This window comes from Myotis daubentonii, chromosome 11, assembly GCF_963259705.1.
Source record: "Myotis daubentonii chromosome 11, mMyoDau2.1, whole genome shotgun sequence".
NCBI classification, from domain to species: domain Eukaryota; kingdom Metazoa; phylum Chordata; class Mammalia; order Chiroptera; family Vespertilionidae; genus Myotis; species Myotis daubentonii.
In genome coordinates this window covers 74,154,044-74,171,082 of record NC_081850.1, presented here as the reverse complement: position 1 = coordinate 74,171,082, position 17,039 = coordinate 74,154,044, and the positions used below count along the sequence as shown (strand labels likewise).

General features: G+C 62.0%; 2 protein-coding genes across 2 annotated transcripts in view; one reads left to right on the top strand and one right to left on the bottom strand.

Moving 5' to 3' along the window:
* The window catches only part of NR5A1 (nuclear receptor subfamily 5 group A member 1), a 22,646-nt gene extending 17,508 nt beyond the window's left edge, over nucleotides 1-5,138 (top strand). The window contains 1 exon segment of the mRNA XM_059657984.1: nucleotides 3,442-5,138. Coding sequence (XP_059513967.1) covers nucleotides 3,442-3,689 — 248 coding nt within the window. The 3' untranslated portion in view covers nucleotides 3,690-5,138.
* On the bottom strand, nucleotides 3,890-17,039 carry ADGRD2 (adhesion G protein-coupled receptor D2). The gene is given in 16 exon segments (XM_059656238.1): nucleotides 3,890-4,079; nucleotides 5,625-5,749; nucleotides 10,212-10,265; nucleotides 10,397-10,438; nucleotides 11,800-11,935; nucleotides 14,049-14,089; nucleotides 14,366-14,605; nucleotides 14,872-14,948; nucleotides 15,270-15,332; nucleotides 15,335-15,376; nucleotides 15,748-15,784; nucleotides 15,787-15,884; nucleotides 15,887-16,382; nucleotides 16,384-16,409; nucleotides 16,668-16,886; nucleotides 17,018-17,039. Coding segments are annotated over 16 exon segments (1,908 nt in total).

The window sequence follows — 17,039 nt, the reverse complement described above, 5'->3', positions numbered from 1 at the left end:
TCCCGCCTCCACCACCAGGATTGCCGGGAGCTGAGCAGGCTCGGGGACCCACGCAGGCTTGTCTCGAAGGTGCCCCTCTCCAAGCCGCGGCAGCTCAGCACCAGAGCGGGGCACACAGATTGGATCCTGTTGGTGGGTGCCTTGGGAGGCGGAGGGTAATCGACCCCCATTTTGCAGACCATCGGGAAGCCGAGGCTCCGACAGGGGAAGGGACTTTACTTGCCCAAGGTCACCCGCTGGAGGTGGAGGTGGGATTTGAACCCCTGACATGTGAAGGGGCGCCTCCAGGTTTGTGTGAGCCCTGCTCCTCCTCTGATGGGCGAAGGGCGTGGTGTTCTGTAGGATGTTACCTCTGTTACACCCGTTACCCCACCATCTTCACACGGTCCTGTTCGCGGCGGGGGGCGGGGGGGGGTTGGGGGGGTGGGTGGGGGGGGTGGTGGTGGTGGTGCTGGGAGGCTGGGAGAAGGGGCGGGACTGGACCGTGGTCTCCTCCAAGATGAGGGCCACAAAGTTGAGTCTGGAGCCTAGAGTAGCCTCCCTGGGGAGACCTGGGAGCCCAGGTGGGAGGTCTTGGATGGGACTCCTGGATTGGATGAAACGTGAAATTACCACGTCCAGCCTTCCAGGAACCAAGACCCAGCTTGAGCCCATCCCTGCTCACTCTTAGGGCTTTGGAGCCAGAGAGACGTGGGTCTGAATGCAGACTCTGCATCTACTCTGTGTCCCAGGCACACCCCACTGTCCCTACACCAGGGGGTGCCCTTTCCTGCCTGCCTGAGTGTGGATTAACTGAGCTGGGAGCAAGGTGTCTGGTGGGTACCCTCGGCGCTGCTGGGAGGGGCTGTCCCCGAAGGCGTGCCTGCCCTGCACCAGCCCTGCCCTCCGCCCTGCTGTGCCTGGTGCAGGGCTGCTGAGAACAGTAAATCCGGGAAAAGCCAGGCTGGTCCTCCTGCCCCCTCCCCCGCCTGCCTCTACTGCAGCGTCCCAGCCAGTCTCCCCCTCCGGCCCCCTCAGCTACTTCCTCTGGGCCCTCTACCGCTGTGTGGCCTTGAGCTGGTCCCTACCCTTCCCTGGACCCCCAGCCCTACTGTGAATTGTCAGAAGACAATGTCAGGAGAATTGCCCAGCCTGGGGGATGGTGCTGTGAAGGAGAGGGGACAGTATTAAGATGGGAAAAGGCTGCCATAGGGATGGAACTAGGTAGGGGGCAGGGGGAAGGGGGGGCTTCCCATGACCTTTGAGTGCATCCGTCCAGAGCAGGCCACGCTAAGGAGCAGGGCTGCCGTGCCGGTTGCTCACTGCAAGGGCACCCGGGCAGGGAGCGAGCAGGGGCTGGCATCCAGCTGGTGTGCCCCCCGCCCGGCTGTTTCTGTGGACACGGGGGAACTTCTGTCCAAGTGGCACGAGGTGCCGTACGGACTGGAGGCGACCCCGGGGAGGCCAGGAGGAAGATGACCCCGGCTTCCTTACCGAAGGGAGGTGAGGGGGCTGGGAGCGGGGGTGGAGGATTGGGGCAGGTCCTGCCATACGCCCTGGGCCCAGCTCGTGTTTCCCTAAATCCAACTTTGGACAACACAGGCCTCAGCGGGCACACTGGGGGCGGCTGGGGATCAGGGTTGCCAGGAGCCCCAGCTCTCCTGGCGCAGTGGGTGTTAAGAGGGATTAGGAGGGCCAAGGGCTGCACACACCGCCCCGCAGGGGTAGGGCTGGGGCTGAGGGGGTGGAGGGGATGTGGACAGACAGGCGGCCATTTTCTGAGCCTCTGGATGCCACGTCCCAGGCGAGTCCCCGCTAGGATTTGGGGGTGAGGGACCAGTTCTGTGGATTCCTGCTGACCCTCAGCCTCCAGGCCAGGCACCACCTGGACACGCTGCCTGGGAGCTGAAAGACACCCGCAAGCCGTGATGAGGGCTCGGGCGACAGGAAACTGACCCTCGCCTGGCACTCCTGGGGGCCGGGTACCCGTGCAGGCCTCTGCACCCACGCTCTTGCCCCTGCAAGGTGGGCGCGGCCCCTTCCAGAGGAAGAAGGCCTTTCAGTCCGGGAGCGGGCAGGGTGCAGGCCACTGCTCCTAAATGCTGGGGCTGGGATTTGAGCCCCATCCATCTCACTCCGAAGACATTTTTTTTTCCGGTCTTTTCACTGGACCTTGGTGTGGGGGGTGCATTGACCACACTCCTCCGTCCGTGCACAAAGGACCACTGGCCGGTGCAGAGCCAGCGCCCTCGGCTCCCTGCCATGGGCATCGTTCCTTCCCGTGTAGCTCGGGGCCTCTTGTTTGGCCCTGTTCTTACATAACCTGCCTGCTTTGTGCACACGCTTCTAATTTATGTAGAGATCTTTGCCTTATAGACCTCATTCTGGATCTACCGGGTCTGTTTTTTTCCATTCAGCCTCCTGCTTGTAAAGACTCATCCATTTTCTCTGTGTTATCTGCTCCATCACTACTACCTACAGGCCACCTCCCCGTCACCATGAATAACCGCTACAGTGGGCATCCATGGCCCCGGGGCCCATGGGAGAATCTCCTGGTGGTACTGGAGCCTCTGGATGGTCAGCGGGTAGACCCAAGGAGCCCCGGTCACCCTCTAGAATGGGGCCGCTAGTGCACACGCCTCACAGCTATGAGGTGGGACCCTCCCACTCGCACTGGTCCTCCCCGGTGCTGGGGCCAGTGATGACTGGCCAGGAGGCGATGCTGTGGTGACCACCCGGGGGATGATGGCGACGGCATGGTTTTGACCTCGGGGATGGGAACGGTGATGATCATGGCTGTGCTGAGAGTTGGGATAATAATAGCTGGCCCAACTGACAGATTGGGCCGTATTCCATGTCAGACACGGTTTCCTAAACACCTTCCACGAATCAACTCCCTGAAGCCTCCAGACCATCTTGTAAAATAGGTGTTATTGTCACTGCTCGTTTCACAGATGAGGAACTTGAGAGGTTAAATAATAAGGCCAGGGATACGCCGGTGAGGTGGGTGATGGTCTTGGTGAGGACGGGGGTGTTCGTCGTGACCACTGAGATGACAGCGGCAGTCCTGACAGTGGCAGGTGCTGGCGGTTGGGTGGTTGGGGGTGTGTGTGTAATAACCACAGGGATGTTGGTGCTGGTGACTGTGGGTGGCGGCGGTGCTCAACCGTGGTGATGGCGGTGATGGCGGTGATGGGGATGATCAAGGTTTGGCTGATGATGGCAGCAGTGGCCATGTTCGGGGATGTCACTGTTGGCAATGGATGACGGTGGCAGAGTTCATCACCCACGGCGGTGACGGTGGAGATGGGGACGTGGTGGTGTCGGGGAAGCGGCTCGTCTGGTGGATGACGACGGTGGCAGAGCCTAGGTCTTTGGTGATCGTAGGGCTGTTGGGGCCGGTGACGCAGCCACGGCTGCTGACGTGATGGCGGTGGTGCTGATGGGCCCCTCCCTTTGCAGATGTGAAGTTCCTGAGCAACCACAGCCTGGTGAAGGATGCTCAGGAGAAGGCCAACGCCGCCCTGCTGGATTACACCCTGTGCCACTACCCGCACTGCGGGGACAAGTTCCAGCAGCTGCTGCTGTGCTTGGTGGAGGTGCGGGCACTGAGCGTGCAGGCCAAGGAGTACCTGTACCACAAGCACCTGGGCAACGAGATGCCCCGCAACAACCTGCTCATCGAGATGCTGCAAGCCAAGCAGACTTGAGCCTGGGCCGGGCGGGCCAGGACCTGGACGGGGCTGGGGGAGGGGTCGCGGCCACCCGCTCAGCCCTCCAGATGGTTTATTTTATTATGCTGACCCAGGAGCCCCACCCTGTAGGCCGATGCCCCCCCGAGCTCTCTGAAGCCCTGTGTTTGGGAAATGAGTGAGGGTGGGCAGCGCCTGGCCAAGGTGGGTGGCCCCCGCTAGCCACTGGCACTTGCCTGACACTCAAGTGCCCCCAGGCGGTGGCTGCGAGCCACCCTCTTCCCCTCCTCCGGCTCCCCGCTCCCAGTTGTCTGTCCTGGAGCCTGGAGCACAGGTCTGGGGAGGAGGTTTGGGAATTCCTGGTGGGCCTGGATGTCCCTTAGGTCAGAGGTCATCCCTTCCCCTCTCCTGGAAACAGAAGCAGAAAGAGGTTGAGTGGCATCAACTGGGGGAGAGAGGGGGGTCCCCAGAACCCCCTCCAAGGGGCCAGGAGGGAAGCCCTCTGTTTTGTAAACTGGGGCTAACAGTTTGCAAAATCGAACAGGGACTAGAGGACACTGGGAGATGGTGAGGACAGAGAGACCTCCTCCTCAGCCCTCTACCCCCTCTGACTCCTGCTGGGGAGAGCGCTGACGTGTTATCTGAAAAGAATTTTGCTACAGTCGTCTTTCTCTCCCTCTCTCACCGGAGAAGTTCGGCACAATCAGCAGTCTAGCCCCGCCCACAGCTGGCCCGCCCAGGCTGGTATCTATCTGCACGGCTGCCAGGCAGTAGGCAAGAGGTTTTCTGTTTTGTTTGTTTTTGAATCGAGATACTCCTTGCAAGGTGTGTATGGGTAGGGGGCAGATTGGAGGACTGAGGCCGGGGCCTGGGGCTAGCACCACGTATAGCCCATGGTTCCTCCCCACACACGCTCGTACGAAGGACCCCACCGGTGGTGCTGGGCCATTGTTTCTGGGACCCCACTCCAATCCAGAGGAGAGCTGTCGCTTGCCCCTCACCCCGTCCGATGAACATCAGGGTGCCCTGTGGGGCTCAGGGTCTCTGTGGGTGGGAATACAGGTGGCCTTGGGGAGGGTGCATGGGTCTCCAGATCAGGGACATGGTGGAGAAGCCCTTCCTCGTTGGCCCTGTCCCATTAGGTCCCTTGCTGCAAACCCTCGAAGCTGGACCCCGACTCCCTGGCCTCCTGCCCTATGTCCTGAAAGACACTGAGGCACTAGGGAGAAGCCTCAGCTGTCCTCTGTCCTGGGCTGGGCACCCACCCATCCTGCTTTCACGTCGCCATTGCAGCTTGCGCTGAGCCTGCCCAGGGACTGGGCTCCCCTGCCCCCTGCCTTCCTGTCTCAGTCCCCACCCCTGCCCACTGAAGCGTGTGCCCCTGCCAAGGCCGGACACCCACAGCCCCAAACGAGAAGTGCCCTTAAGAACCCCAGCCCCCGTAGTCCTGGAATAAATTTTGCAATTAGTTTCCAGCTACCTTTGGCTATTTCCATTGTGGGGCAAAGCAGAGCCTCCTGTGTGGGCTCGGGTGGGCTAAGGTGGGGCCCTGCTCTGCCTGGGATGGAGGTGACACTCAGATAACCTTTGGGTCAAAACTCTGGGCAGGCCGGATAGGGGGTGGGGGAATATCGGGCCCTGTCGGGGGCTTTGGGCCCCTTCTCATCCCTGGGGTCCTGCCATGTCTGGGAGATGCGGGAGCCTTCGGGGCTCAGCCTTCATTCCATCCTGGCCGTGCAGCTCGGCCACCCTCTTGGGCGGAAGGAAGCAAGCATTTAATGAGCACCTACTGTCCCTGCAGTGGCCCAGTGAGACAGCAGTTACAACCCAGGAGGGTGCCCCTCGGTCAGTGACCTGCCGGGACAGTCAAACCTGGGTCCACTTGCCTGGAGAGCACTGGCCGGGTCCTCTGTCCACCTGGTGGCCGGCCTGGTTCTCTCGCGATTCCCTTGCCTCCCCCTCCCCAGCCACTTGGTGGCAGCAGTGAGCACTGCCGACATCTGAGGCTTGCTCCGCTCCAGGTGCCTTCCCCGGGCTTTGCCGGCTTCCGTCTTGTCTCGTCCGTTCTCCAGAGCCCGCTATGGGCACAGAGGGGAGAAGCGGCCTGCCCAAGGGCACACCCTGAGCAGGGGCAGAGCCCTCATGCAAACCTTGACGCTGCTTGACCGGCCTGGTTTGTCCCCAGGGCCACTCCTGATGCTGCCTCTGTGCAAATTCAGGAAAGGCGCCCCCTCTAGGGAAGGTAGCCCGAGGCACGTAGCTTGGCAGTGGCTTTTATGCAAAGACGAAACATCCCTTTCCTCTTGGCACCTTCTGAAGCGGAGCAGGTGCCTGGTTCCTGCCCCCGCGGAATGTCCACTTTTGTAGGAGGCTTACTCAGATCGTAATCCAATGCGACACATCATGTGACTGAGTCAGACACGATGAGAAGTGACTCATTCTGCTGGGGGGGGGGAGGGGCGGGGGCAGGAAGTCTCCCTAGAAGGGGTGTCATCCAAACTGGGTTTTGAAGGATTGATTCCCAGGAGTTTATCAGTTAGACAACTGTTGGGGGCAGTCCAGGCAGAGGAAGCAGTGTGAGCAAAGGGATGGAGGGGTGTCAGTGTTTGGGGACCCAAGAGAAGTTATTTTGTTTGGAGAGTAAAGAGACTGTATGGGAGGAAGGGTATGGAGCAGGTGGAGGGGAGACTGGACAGGACTTCTTGGTCCCTGACCCTGGGCCCCTCCCCCCACCAGTCTGTATTAGTTGGGGGTGGGGGGGGGGGGACACGAGCCCTCTGCAAGTGAAGGGAGGGGTCAGAGGGCTTTGCGAATGCCGGCAGTAGGACCACCAAGTGCCTCGCCCAGGTCAGCGCAGCCTGGTGTCCCCTGTTCTGCAGATGATGGGCGGAGCTTGCAGAGGTTCAACAGTCCCCCATCCCCAGAAAGAAATACCCAGGTATCTGGCCACCCCCACCCCACCCCCCATAGAATCAGTCACTTCATGTCTCCCCCCAGAAGAAACCCGGGCAGGGCTCAGGGTAGAAGCAACTTCTAAGGCTGCAGGGGGCTGGGTCTCAGGGCTTCCCCCAGGGTGGCTGCCCTGACGCTCCTCACCTGTGCCCCTCACTGTGCCCGCCCTCTGGCCCAAGCAGCATTGGAGCCAGGCCGAGGTCAACAGGGCAGTTAGCCTCTGCACCCTGAGTCCCAGCCCCTGGGCACCCCCTTTGCCTGGTCCTTGCCTTGGGGCCTACCCTGGTCAAGCCCTAACACACCATCCGTGTTCCTCACGGGGCCCTGAAACCATTCTGCCCTAGAGACACCCAGACTCAGAGAAGAATCTTGCCTGTAGCACAGAATGGAGAGTGGCAGGACCTGGTGGCACAGCCAGGCCTGGAGTCAGTCGGGCATCTCCCGAAGCAAGACTCTCATCAGACCTGGAGCCAGGCCTGCCCGCCCTGGCGCCGCCTCTGAGCAGTCTGCCTGCGTGGCTCCCATTCACAGGCTCCAGTGTTAACCGCACAATGGGGTGATGGGGGCCCCCAGGCTGAGGTGAGGACCTGCGGCTCTAAGGCCTCAGCACCAGTTGGGTACGCAGCAGGTGCTAAGTGTGGGCTGCACCTGCCCTGATGGTGAAGCCGGGCCGTCCAGAGTCCACAGCCCCAGTGGCAGCTGCCCTGTCCCCCTCCCCTCCCAGGGAGCCTGGCATCCTGTCCCCGTCTCCGGGCCAGGTCATCCCGGAGCGGGACAGGTCACAAGAACAGTTTTATTACAAGACACCACAGGGCCATCTGAACTTCAGGGCAGGTGGGGAGGACAGAGGGGAGGGACAGCCACCGACACAAAGCTTTCTGGGGACAGAGCTGTGGGACCCCATGGGCTTAGCGGGAGCATGGGGGACGGGAGAGGCTATGGCTGCTGGAGCAGGCAGTGGCCCACGCTGCTGTCTGTCCCTCCGGGGCCTCCCTTTGGGCTTGGAGAAAAGTCCCCAAGCCCGCTAGAAACCTGGGAGGGAAGGGCACCCTTTGGGCTGGGCTGACAGACCCAGGGTGGGTGACCCCGGGACCCCCCAAGATGGGGAGGGGCTGGGAACTGAGGCTGGGGTAGGACCTTGGGTGGGAGTCCTGGCCTGGGTGCCCTGGTTAGTCTTCCTCATTCCCCCTCTGAGCCTGAGTCTCTCCATCCAAGCAACACCTGTGTGCCCGGTGGGCGTCCAGGAGGGCACAGCGCTGGCAGCCCGCGCTCCTCCGCACCCCGGCTCTGGCCACCAGAGTAGGTCGCGGGGTGGGGTTGGGGGCCAGGGAGTCGGAGGGTGGGGCCGCGTTGGGCGGAGCGGGAAGCGGCTCGGTTGCTATGAGCGGCCTTAGCAACCCGCTCATTCAGTGGAGACAAAGGCGCTGTCACTTGAGCGCAGAGGCGCTGCTGCCGCTTTCTTGTTCCCACAGACGCGCTGTGCCTGCGGGGGTGGGGGTCCCGGGGACCGCTGGGCGCGTGGAGCGGGGCTGGGGTTGCGGGGGGGGGGGGCGGGGGGGGAGAAGTTCACGCCCCTGGGAACGCACCCGCGGCTGGGCGCCTGCGGCCTCCCAACAGGCCTGCAGGGGGCGCCTGCAGCCCCTAAGTAGCCGGGCTGAGGCCACTAGGCAGGGAGGAAGGCCGGGGAGCGTGGGGGTCCCAGGCCGGGGTCCACATGGCCCCCCTTACACCTGTGATTGCCCCTGCGCCGCAGTTCCCCAGCTGCCACTGACCCTGGCTAGTCCTGGCTCCTTTTGGTGCCTCAGTTTCCCCATCTGTACAATGGGAGGCCGACGGCACCTCCATTTTCCCAGGTCACCCGATTCAAGGCAGCAAATGCCTGGGGTTTCGGACAGAGCCCAGTAAGAGCGCCACCAACAGGCCTCTTGCTCCAGCTGAAAGGAATCACGGAGTTTGAGGCGGCTGACTGCCCACAGGTGCCCCCAGCACGCCCCCATCAGCTGTTCCGGGGGAACCCGAGGCCTCGGAGGAGACCACTGGCCCCTCGCTGGGTTTGGAAGGCCTCTCAGAGCCCAAGGTACCGGGATGGGGGCGGGATGGGGGGCGAGGCCAGGAGGCCAGGCTTTTAGGGGGCCGGAGAGTGGGGGCGCACAGAGGAAGGCGGACTCTGGGAAGGCGGGCTTCCTGCTCACTGCCCCTCCCCAGCACCAGCTCTGGGATGGGGACCCCAACTGACCGGCTAAGTGACCTCTCCCCAGGAGCCCAGGGTGCCAACGGGGGGCTTCCGGGCCCCCCAAGGAGCAGAGTGAGCGGAAGGCCCGTAGATTGTGAGAGGTCAGGAGTGTTTGCTTCTCAAATCACTTTCAGATATTCTGTACAGTGTGGGGAAGGGTGTCCAGCGCCCAGGGGAAAAGGGGCACCCCTGAGGTGGGAGCTCTACCTGAAGCCTTGAATGCTGTCAGCTCCACAGCCTGCGGACAGAGGGAGTGGTCAGGGGCCTGGGCCCCACTCCTCCTGCCCCCCTGCCCGGGGGCCCTTAGCTACCTTGGTGATAACGCCCCCTCTCCTAGTGGCCTTGGCATTCAGGTCCTGCCAGGGTGCAGTCAGCCCCTCGAAGCTGGTCACTGAGGAATGGGGGCCTGGGTCCCCAGGGGAGCCCACCACCCCAGCCCCACCTAATCCCTGTGGTTTCCCCAACCCCGCTGGACACACTTGCTAGCCCCCTAGCAGAACCTGGCTGTCCCTGTCCCAGCCTCACCGGGCTCTCGGGTTCTGCAATGGAGGAGAAAGTTGTGGGGATCCTGGGATCCTGGGACTGTGGGTCCCTAGTGGGGGGAAACATTCAAGTACGTGAACTTTGGGGAGGGCTGAGGCAGGAATCTCTTTCTCTCTGCTCCCCCATTCTGGGTGGGGACCTCAAAATCAAAGGACCTAGGAATCTATTCAATGGCTTACCCTCCAGGTTAATGATGAGGAAATGGAAGGCCCAGAGAGGGAAGGTAACTTGCCCAAGGGCACACAGCAGGTGAACCAGCACTGGAACTCCTATCCTGGCCTTCAAGCCATTCAACCCAGACCTTGTCTCAGGGCCCTGATCCTCATCCACCCACCTGCCTTCTGCACGGGGACCCAGGGAAGGTGACCCCGGGAAAGCGCCACCTCTGGGCTGGTACCAGGGGCTCCTGCTCCCTAGTGGTGGTGGTGGTGGTGGGAGGAAACCAGCCATTTCTAAGCCACACACCGCCCCCCCCCCCCCCCAGGCGCCACGGGTACAGAATTTCCTGGGCCTCAGGCTCTTTGTTTTTCAGATGTGCTGTCGCCCTCCCAGCTCTACCTGAGCACTGGGGAAACTGAGGCACTGGGAGGCACTCATACTGGGGGGGTGGGGAGGCCATACTTCTGAGAGCCAAGTGTCTTCAGGGTGGAGCCAAGGCTACGGGTTGTTTGGGGCTGCCTCCCAGGGACCTGAGGGCCTGGGGTGGGATGCCTGGCCCTGGGGCTGGAATGGGCCTGAAAGGAGAGGTTGTAGCAGCTGGGACCCGGCTGTGGTGGGACCTCCCACCCCGCGATCCCTGAGCCTGCTCGCACCATGAGCACCTCGGCTGCCTTCTTCTCAGCCATCCTCTGCAGGGCGCTCCGGACCTGGGGGTGGGCATCAGGGTCAGGCCTGAGACCCTCCCTTGACCCCTAGGGGCCAGGAGCCCATCAAGGTAAGCTCCTCTTACCCAGGCCCCACCAGTGTCCCCCCACTCACCTCCCCACCCACCACTCACCTCCCCATTGTAGGCTGCGTAGACCAGGAAGATGTATGGCCCCTGGGGACAGACCCAACAGGTATGTAGGTGTCATTGCCTGGGGCCACCTTCCCCAACCACTTAGCTTGGGGCCACAGTAGAGACACATCCAGAAATACTCAGAGAAACAGGCTGATGAGCACAAACCCTGCCCAGCCCACCTCGGGCACTGGGGAGGGGCAGCTGTGGCATTCTATGGAGAGAACCAGAAGGGCCTCGCCCCACCCCACCCCACCCCACCCCTTCGGCCTCTCGCCTCTAGGCAGCCTCTGCCCTGCATCCCTCCATGCCCCACCCCCAGGCCTGCCCATCCTCACAGCCTCACCCTGCTGCAAGGTGGGGGGTTGGGGGGTGGGAGAGGGTACACCTTCCTGAAGCTCCAAGGCTAAGTCAGGTCCTGGGATGGCAGCCCTGGGATTTCATTCTTTATATATATTATTGATTTCAGAGAGGGAGAGGGAGAGACAGAAACATCAATGATGAGAGAGAATCATTGATCGGCTGCCTCCTGCACACTCCCTACTGGGGATCAAGTCTGCAACCCGGGCATGTGCCCTTGACCGGAATCGAACCCGGGACACTTCAGTCCTCAGGCTGTCGCTCTATCCACTGAGCCAACCAGCTAGGACCCTGGGATTGCATTCTGACTGTGCCTCTAGCTCAGTGGCCTTCACCTCTCTGAGCCTCTGTCTCTTCATCTGGAAAGTGGGGATGCGGCCAGGACTTGCTCCTGATGGGATTGGGAGGTGCTGTGTGTGCAGGGCTCAGGGCCATGGCGGGGGCATAGCTGGCTCCCCTCCCCACACATGTGAGGACCAGGAGGCCTCACCACTCACAGAGCATCATCCCTTAGAGTCTTCCTTGACCCTCACAGCAGCTCCACGTGGAGGTGGGGCGGGGCCCTGAGGCCTGGCCTGGCGTGGGGGGCAGAGCCCCAGGCCTGGGGCTGACTGGGAAGGGGCAGAGAGGTGACACTCAGAGATGGAGAGGCGGGTAAGTGACATAAAGCGGGGGGGGGGTCCCCAAAGACCCACAGGAGGGAGACTGAGAGGCCCAGGAAGAGCCTGGTGGGGTTGATGCCAAAGGTGATGGGGACAGGGAGAGGGGACAGTGACAGAGAGAGGCTGAGAGACAGAGAAAGACTCAGAAAAAATTCAGAGACAAAGAAATGAGACACCAGAGAGGAAAGGCTGAGAAGGGAGGGAGGGAGGCAGAGAGGGCGGGGATGGTGGCACTGGCAGCCTGCAGCTCTGTCCACCTGAGGGCCACAGGCAGGGATGGAGCTGGAGTCAACACCATGGCAACGGGATGCTGCTGCCTGCCCGTGCCTGCACCCCCACCCCCACCCCCTCGCCTCCCTGCTCTGTGCCAGGTGGAGAAACCAGGCAAGGGCACAAGGCAAAGTTGGTGCTATGGTTGCAGAAGCAGACGGTAGACTCCTGGCACAGGGCAGCCACAGAGCAGCCAGTGGTGGCCCAGGAGCCCCCTGTGTCTGGGCTGGGGGTAGGGAACAGAGGGCTGGACATGGGGGTGGGGGCAGGTGGAAAACCCCTCTCCAAAGCCTGGGGTACCTCAGTGCTCTGCCTCTCACCAGCTCTGTGACCTTGGGCAAGTCCCTGCCTCTCCTCAGGCCTCAGTTTCCCATCTGTGAAATGTACTAACATTCTCGGAATGGTGGGAGGACGAGGCTGATGCCAGTGGTCACCACTGATTGACTGTGTTCATCATTAAGCAATAGTGATTGATGTTCACTCCCTCAGCTAAAGTTCCAGGGTAAGGAGCTTGGTAATCCCTGTGCCCTCCTCTGCCCCTTAAAATGCCCAAGGGCCCTGGACCTAGGCATATCACTAACTCTAACACCTATTCAACAGATGAGTCTCATAATAGGCTTGCATACCTCCTATGACAGGGAGCTCACTACCTCCTGGTTAACAGACTCTCCTGTCACAGCTTGTCCCCTGCTGAGTGGGGTCTGTAGCCACCCCCACAAGGCAGATGGGGAATGGAAGCCCCATACATGCCTGAGTCCTGCCTCATCCTCAAGCAGAATGACTATCTTTTATTATTATTAATAATATGTTTTTATTTATTTCAGAGAGAAAGGGAGAGAGAGATAGAAACATCAATGACAAGAGAGAATCATTGATCGGCTGCCTCCTGCACGCCCCCTACTGGGGACCGAGCCAGCAACACAGGCATATGCCCTTGACCTGAATCAAACCTGGGACCCTTCAGTCCACAGGCCAACGCTCCATCCACTGAGCCAAACCAGCTAGGGCAGAATGGGTAAACTTTAAAAAGTTGCCTTAGTTAAAGAACTTGACAATGGAAAATCACCTGATGCTGGAGTTTCAGAAAGCACAGACGGGCTCCACCAGCTTCTGAGGGAAGGCCTGAGGGCAGGAGACAGGGACAGGGCAGGTGTGTTGGGAAGGGCAGAGGATGCAGGGCGGACACTGAGGCCTCCTGGTGTTTGAGCGGCCGGGGGTTGCCCAGCATGGGCCCTGGGTGAAGGGGCCGGAGAAAATGCCAGTGAGAGGGAAAGCGAGGTGGGCAGTCGTTCAGGCTAGCAGCATGTATGAGGTGGGAATCCTGGGGACAGGCTATATGCCCCCCCTTTGGGGAGGGGTAAGCCACCTGGAGGCGCTCACCTGGTGAGAACAGACAGGTCTCTGTGCCCGGACGGGGAAAGAGCCCCGCCCTGTTGTTCAGCAAAGAAAAAAGCTGCACAGCAATATGCACAGCCTGCGCCCATTTACGTAGAAAAATAAGGTCTACGTCAGTGTGAGAACACACACGGCAGGCCTGGGGTCACACACACAGCTGACCGCAATGCTGGGACAATGACACGGAGTTCATACGATGCCATCAGCAGTGAGGGGACAGCTGGCGGCCAGGGGCACCAGCCTCAGTCCAGGCAGCTTGGGCTCTTTGTCCCCACTGGGGACGGTAACAGCACCACCACCTTACTAGAACCGTGGTCCGCAAACTGCTGCTCGTGAGCCACATGTGGCTCTTTGGCCCCTTGAGTGTGGCTCTTCCACAAAATACCACAAAATACCACGTACGGGAGCGCATGTACAGTGCGATTGAAACTTCGTGGCCCATGCACAGAAGTCAGTATTTTGTGGAAGAGCCACACTCAAGGGGCCAAAGAGCCGCATGTGGCTCTTTGGCCCCTTGAGTGTGGTTCTTCCTAAGCCTTAGGAGTACCCTAATTAATAACAATGTACCTACCTATATAGTTTAAGTTTAAAAAATTTGGCTCTCAAAAGGAATTTCAATCGTTGTACTGTTGATGTTTGGCTCTGTTGACTAATGAGTTTGCCGACCACGGTCCTAGTCTATCCCAGGGCCTCAGGTCCCCAGGTGAATGTGGGCTTACACCCTCCCCAGATGGGGAGTCCACCCCCTGAACAGGTGAACCCCTCCATGGGACCCGCCTCCTGTGCTGTGTCACCCCCTCCCTATCCCCAAGCCCAGGTCCCAGCTCTGCCCTCTGAGGCCAAAGGGGGGTTGTCTCTGCTCCTTCCGCCCCAGAGATATGACGCCTTGCTTTCTCCCTTCTGTAGGCTGGTCACTCCCAAGCCTACAGCCCCTTTTGCGCGGGTGAGGTTTCCAACACCCTCACCCTCTGGATAGCACCTCTCGTGTTCCCCAGAGTGCCTGAGCCTTTTGGGCAGACAAGATGACCGAGTATCCAGGACCTCCCACATAAGGTGGTCAGCAGATTCTTGGCTACGAGGGAAGCCCATATTGATTAGTGGCTCTCAATAACTTTTCACCGTTGTTCAAGAGCAGCTGTATGTGCAAGTTCAACTTACAAAATAGACCAAAGAGGAACTATTCTTGGCGGATGGGAAGGTGGAGCTCCTGGCTACACCACACGCTGGTGGCAAAGTTGGAACCAGAGCCCAGGCCCTGCCCCACCCGCTCTGTTAGCCTCACCTCGCTCACGGACAGCCACGCACCAGCCAGCTGCTCCTCCAGGACCAGGCTGGCCACAGACACAACGCCCTGGCCCAGCTCCTGCCAGGGTCCTGTCGAGGGCTCTGGCTCCCCAGCCTCAAGGGCTGTCACCCTCTTCAGGAAGTGCACAACAGCCAGCCGCGCGGCCGGTCCCAGGAAGCTGGAGGCCTTGGCCAGGGACAGGTCTCCGAGGGCTTCAGAGAGGGGGTCGGGGAGGAGCTGTGGGCAGGGGATCCACTTACTGCAGGTCTGGCTGTCAGGAGAGGACCCCCTGGGGCCACACTTGGGCTCTGCCAGGCTCTTCTTGGTGGGTGGGGGTCTCACTTGTCACCCAATTCTCAAGGATCCCAAAATAGGGAGCATAAACAACCTCAAATCCCGCAGACACATTAGGGGGGTGTCCCCTTTATAGGGGAGGAAACTGAGGTGCAGGGAGGTGAGTCATAGCGCCCCCAGGCTCCTCAGCACCCTGGAAGGGGGCTCACCGCGATGGTGCTGGCCAAGGCGTTGACTCGGCTGGTAACATCCTGGCCCGGCCACGAGAGGGCGTCCTGATAGGTCTCTGCAAGGGAGGGGAGGCCCGGCTGGGTTCTGGGCAACCCTCCTCCCAGAGATGCTCCGCCACCGTGTGCTGCCCGGGGAGGAAGAACACGTTGGCGGCTGTGTGTCTGGAGTCTTATGTTCTAGATGGGGAAACCGAGGCACAGCATGGCAAAATCACTTGCTCAAGGTCACAGATCTGGGACTCACCCCGAGGTCTGGATGGCCCACTGACCTGTGGCCTTGACTCCCTAAACTCCCAGGCGGTGCCAACTGCGCATGCCCCCTCGGCCTACACTGCTCCATGCCCAGCTTCCCCTTCAGCAGAGCCCAGGGCCCAGGCGGGGAGCCCCTGTGCCGTAGCCGCAGAGGAAGGGCCTGGGCTGCAGGCAAGGTGCAGAGCCCTGGATGCGGGTCCTGGCTCCCACGTAGGGCACTCCTCTGAGGGCACTGGCCGGGGTGGGAGAGGTGTCAGGGCCGCATCCGGGCTCCTCGGCGGTCCCCAGGACCCACTCGCCTTGAAGGTGCCTGGACACCTGAGCGGGAGCCAGGACGCCTGGCCTGGGAACCTGGGAGGAGGGGCTGCAGCCGGCACCAGGCACCGCCAGGCGGCTAGGGGGCGAGCGCACTCAGGCTGTTGGCCCTGGACGAATCCTCGAGGGACCGCCCCTGGAGAAGAAGTGGCCAGAGTTGTCCGTGGCCGGGTTGGCATGGGGCGGTCTGGGTCCCCTGATCAAAAGGGAACGTACGGGGACAGGGGGCGGGGCGTTGAGCCTAAGGCAGGATGGGGACTGGCAGCCAGGGGGCGGGGTGGGCCGTACCCGGACAGAGAAGGCGCACCCGCGCCGGCGGCAGCGCAGCAGTGAGGGCGTCGGGTCCAGGGCGCCCAAGTCCCCGCGGAAGAGCAGGCCTCCGGGGGGCGGCGCGCAGGCCCGTGCCCGATGCAGCTGCGCGGGCTCAGTGCCCGGGCCCGGAGGTGGAAATCGGTGAGGTTGCCGCTGAAGGCGTCGTGCGCCGAGAAGCCCCCATCCAGAGAGTCCTGATCTTGACCCCGCACCAGGATGCTGCCCGGGGGCACCGGCCGGCCCACGCCCAGTCCCCGCGCACCCGCGCCCCGCCGCCCGTCCGCGAAGAGCGCCCAGGGCCCGCCGCGCTGCTCCCAGGTGGCACACACATGGTGCCAGCGGCCGTCCGCGTGGAAGGCGACGAGGAAGGGCGCGTGGTGCCCGCGCACCGCGAGCGCCGCAGGCACGGTGCCTCCCGGCTCGGCGAAGGCGCGCGGCTGCAGCCCGTTGGCCAGCGCGGGGACAGCCAGAGAGGAGAGCGCGGCGGGGTCGGGGCTGGTGCGGGGCGCGGCGGCCCCCCACTGCACTTGCAAGCACGCCGTCAGCGCCCCCAGCGCCCGCAGCGGTGTCCGCAGCCGCGCCGCCCTGTCCCGCGTCCTCTCCCGGAACCAACACCAGCGCCGCCGTGGTTCGTTCGCCTGCGGGGACGCAGGGGCTGGGACCTCAGTTTTCCCAGCTGCGCACGCCATCCTGCCCCTGACGACCCTTTAGGCTGCAGGGTCCTTTCTGGGGGTGGGTGCCTCCCTCCCTCGAAGGAAGAAGTGAGGGCTCCAGTGCCCATGCCCAGGAGTCAACTGTGATGGGACTTCCTCTGGGCTCAGTCTGCAAGGACTTCCACGGTGGGTTCCCATCTCGGGGGTCACCAAAGCCTCGACCACCCCCACCCCCAGGCCCACACTCATGTCTCCGTGGGGCTCTTTGTAGAGGGGCCTTTCCTTGGGCCACCCAGTTGGGGTCCGGCAGGCGTGAAGCCAGGACCGCACCTGGAGGTCCCAGTGCCAAGTGGCCAAACCGCTGGTCGCAGGACTCCTGGGCCTGCCACCAGCTCAGCCGCTGCCTTGGGAACTTGCATAGCCCATCGGCTGTCTCCACCACCTCCCGGGCGGCCACCGGAGCTGCAGGTGAGAGGGGAGGCTGTGGGGGAGCCCTGTGTGAGCCTCTGACCGGGTGGGGCGGGGCGGCCAAGGACACTGGGCTTGGAGTCAGTCTGGGCTGGATCCGGGGACCCAGCCATTCTGTTTCTCACCCTGGTCCAGCCGTTTTGTCAT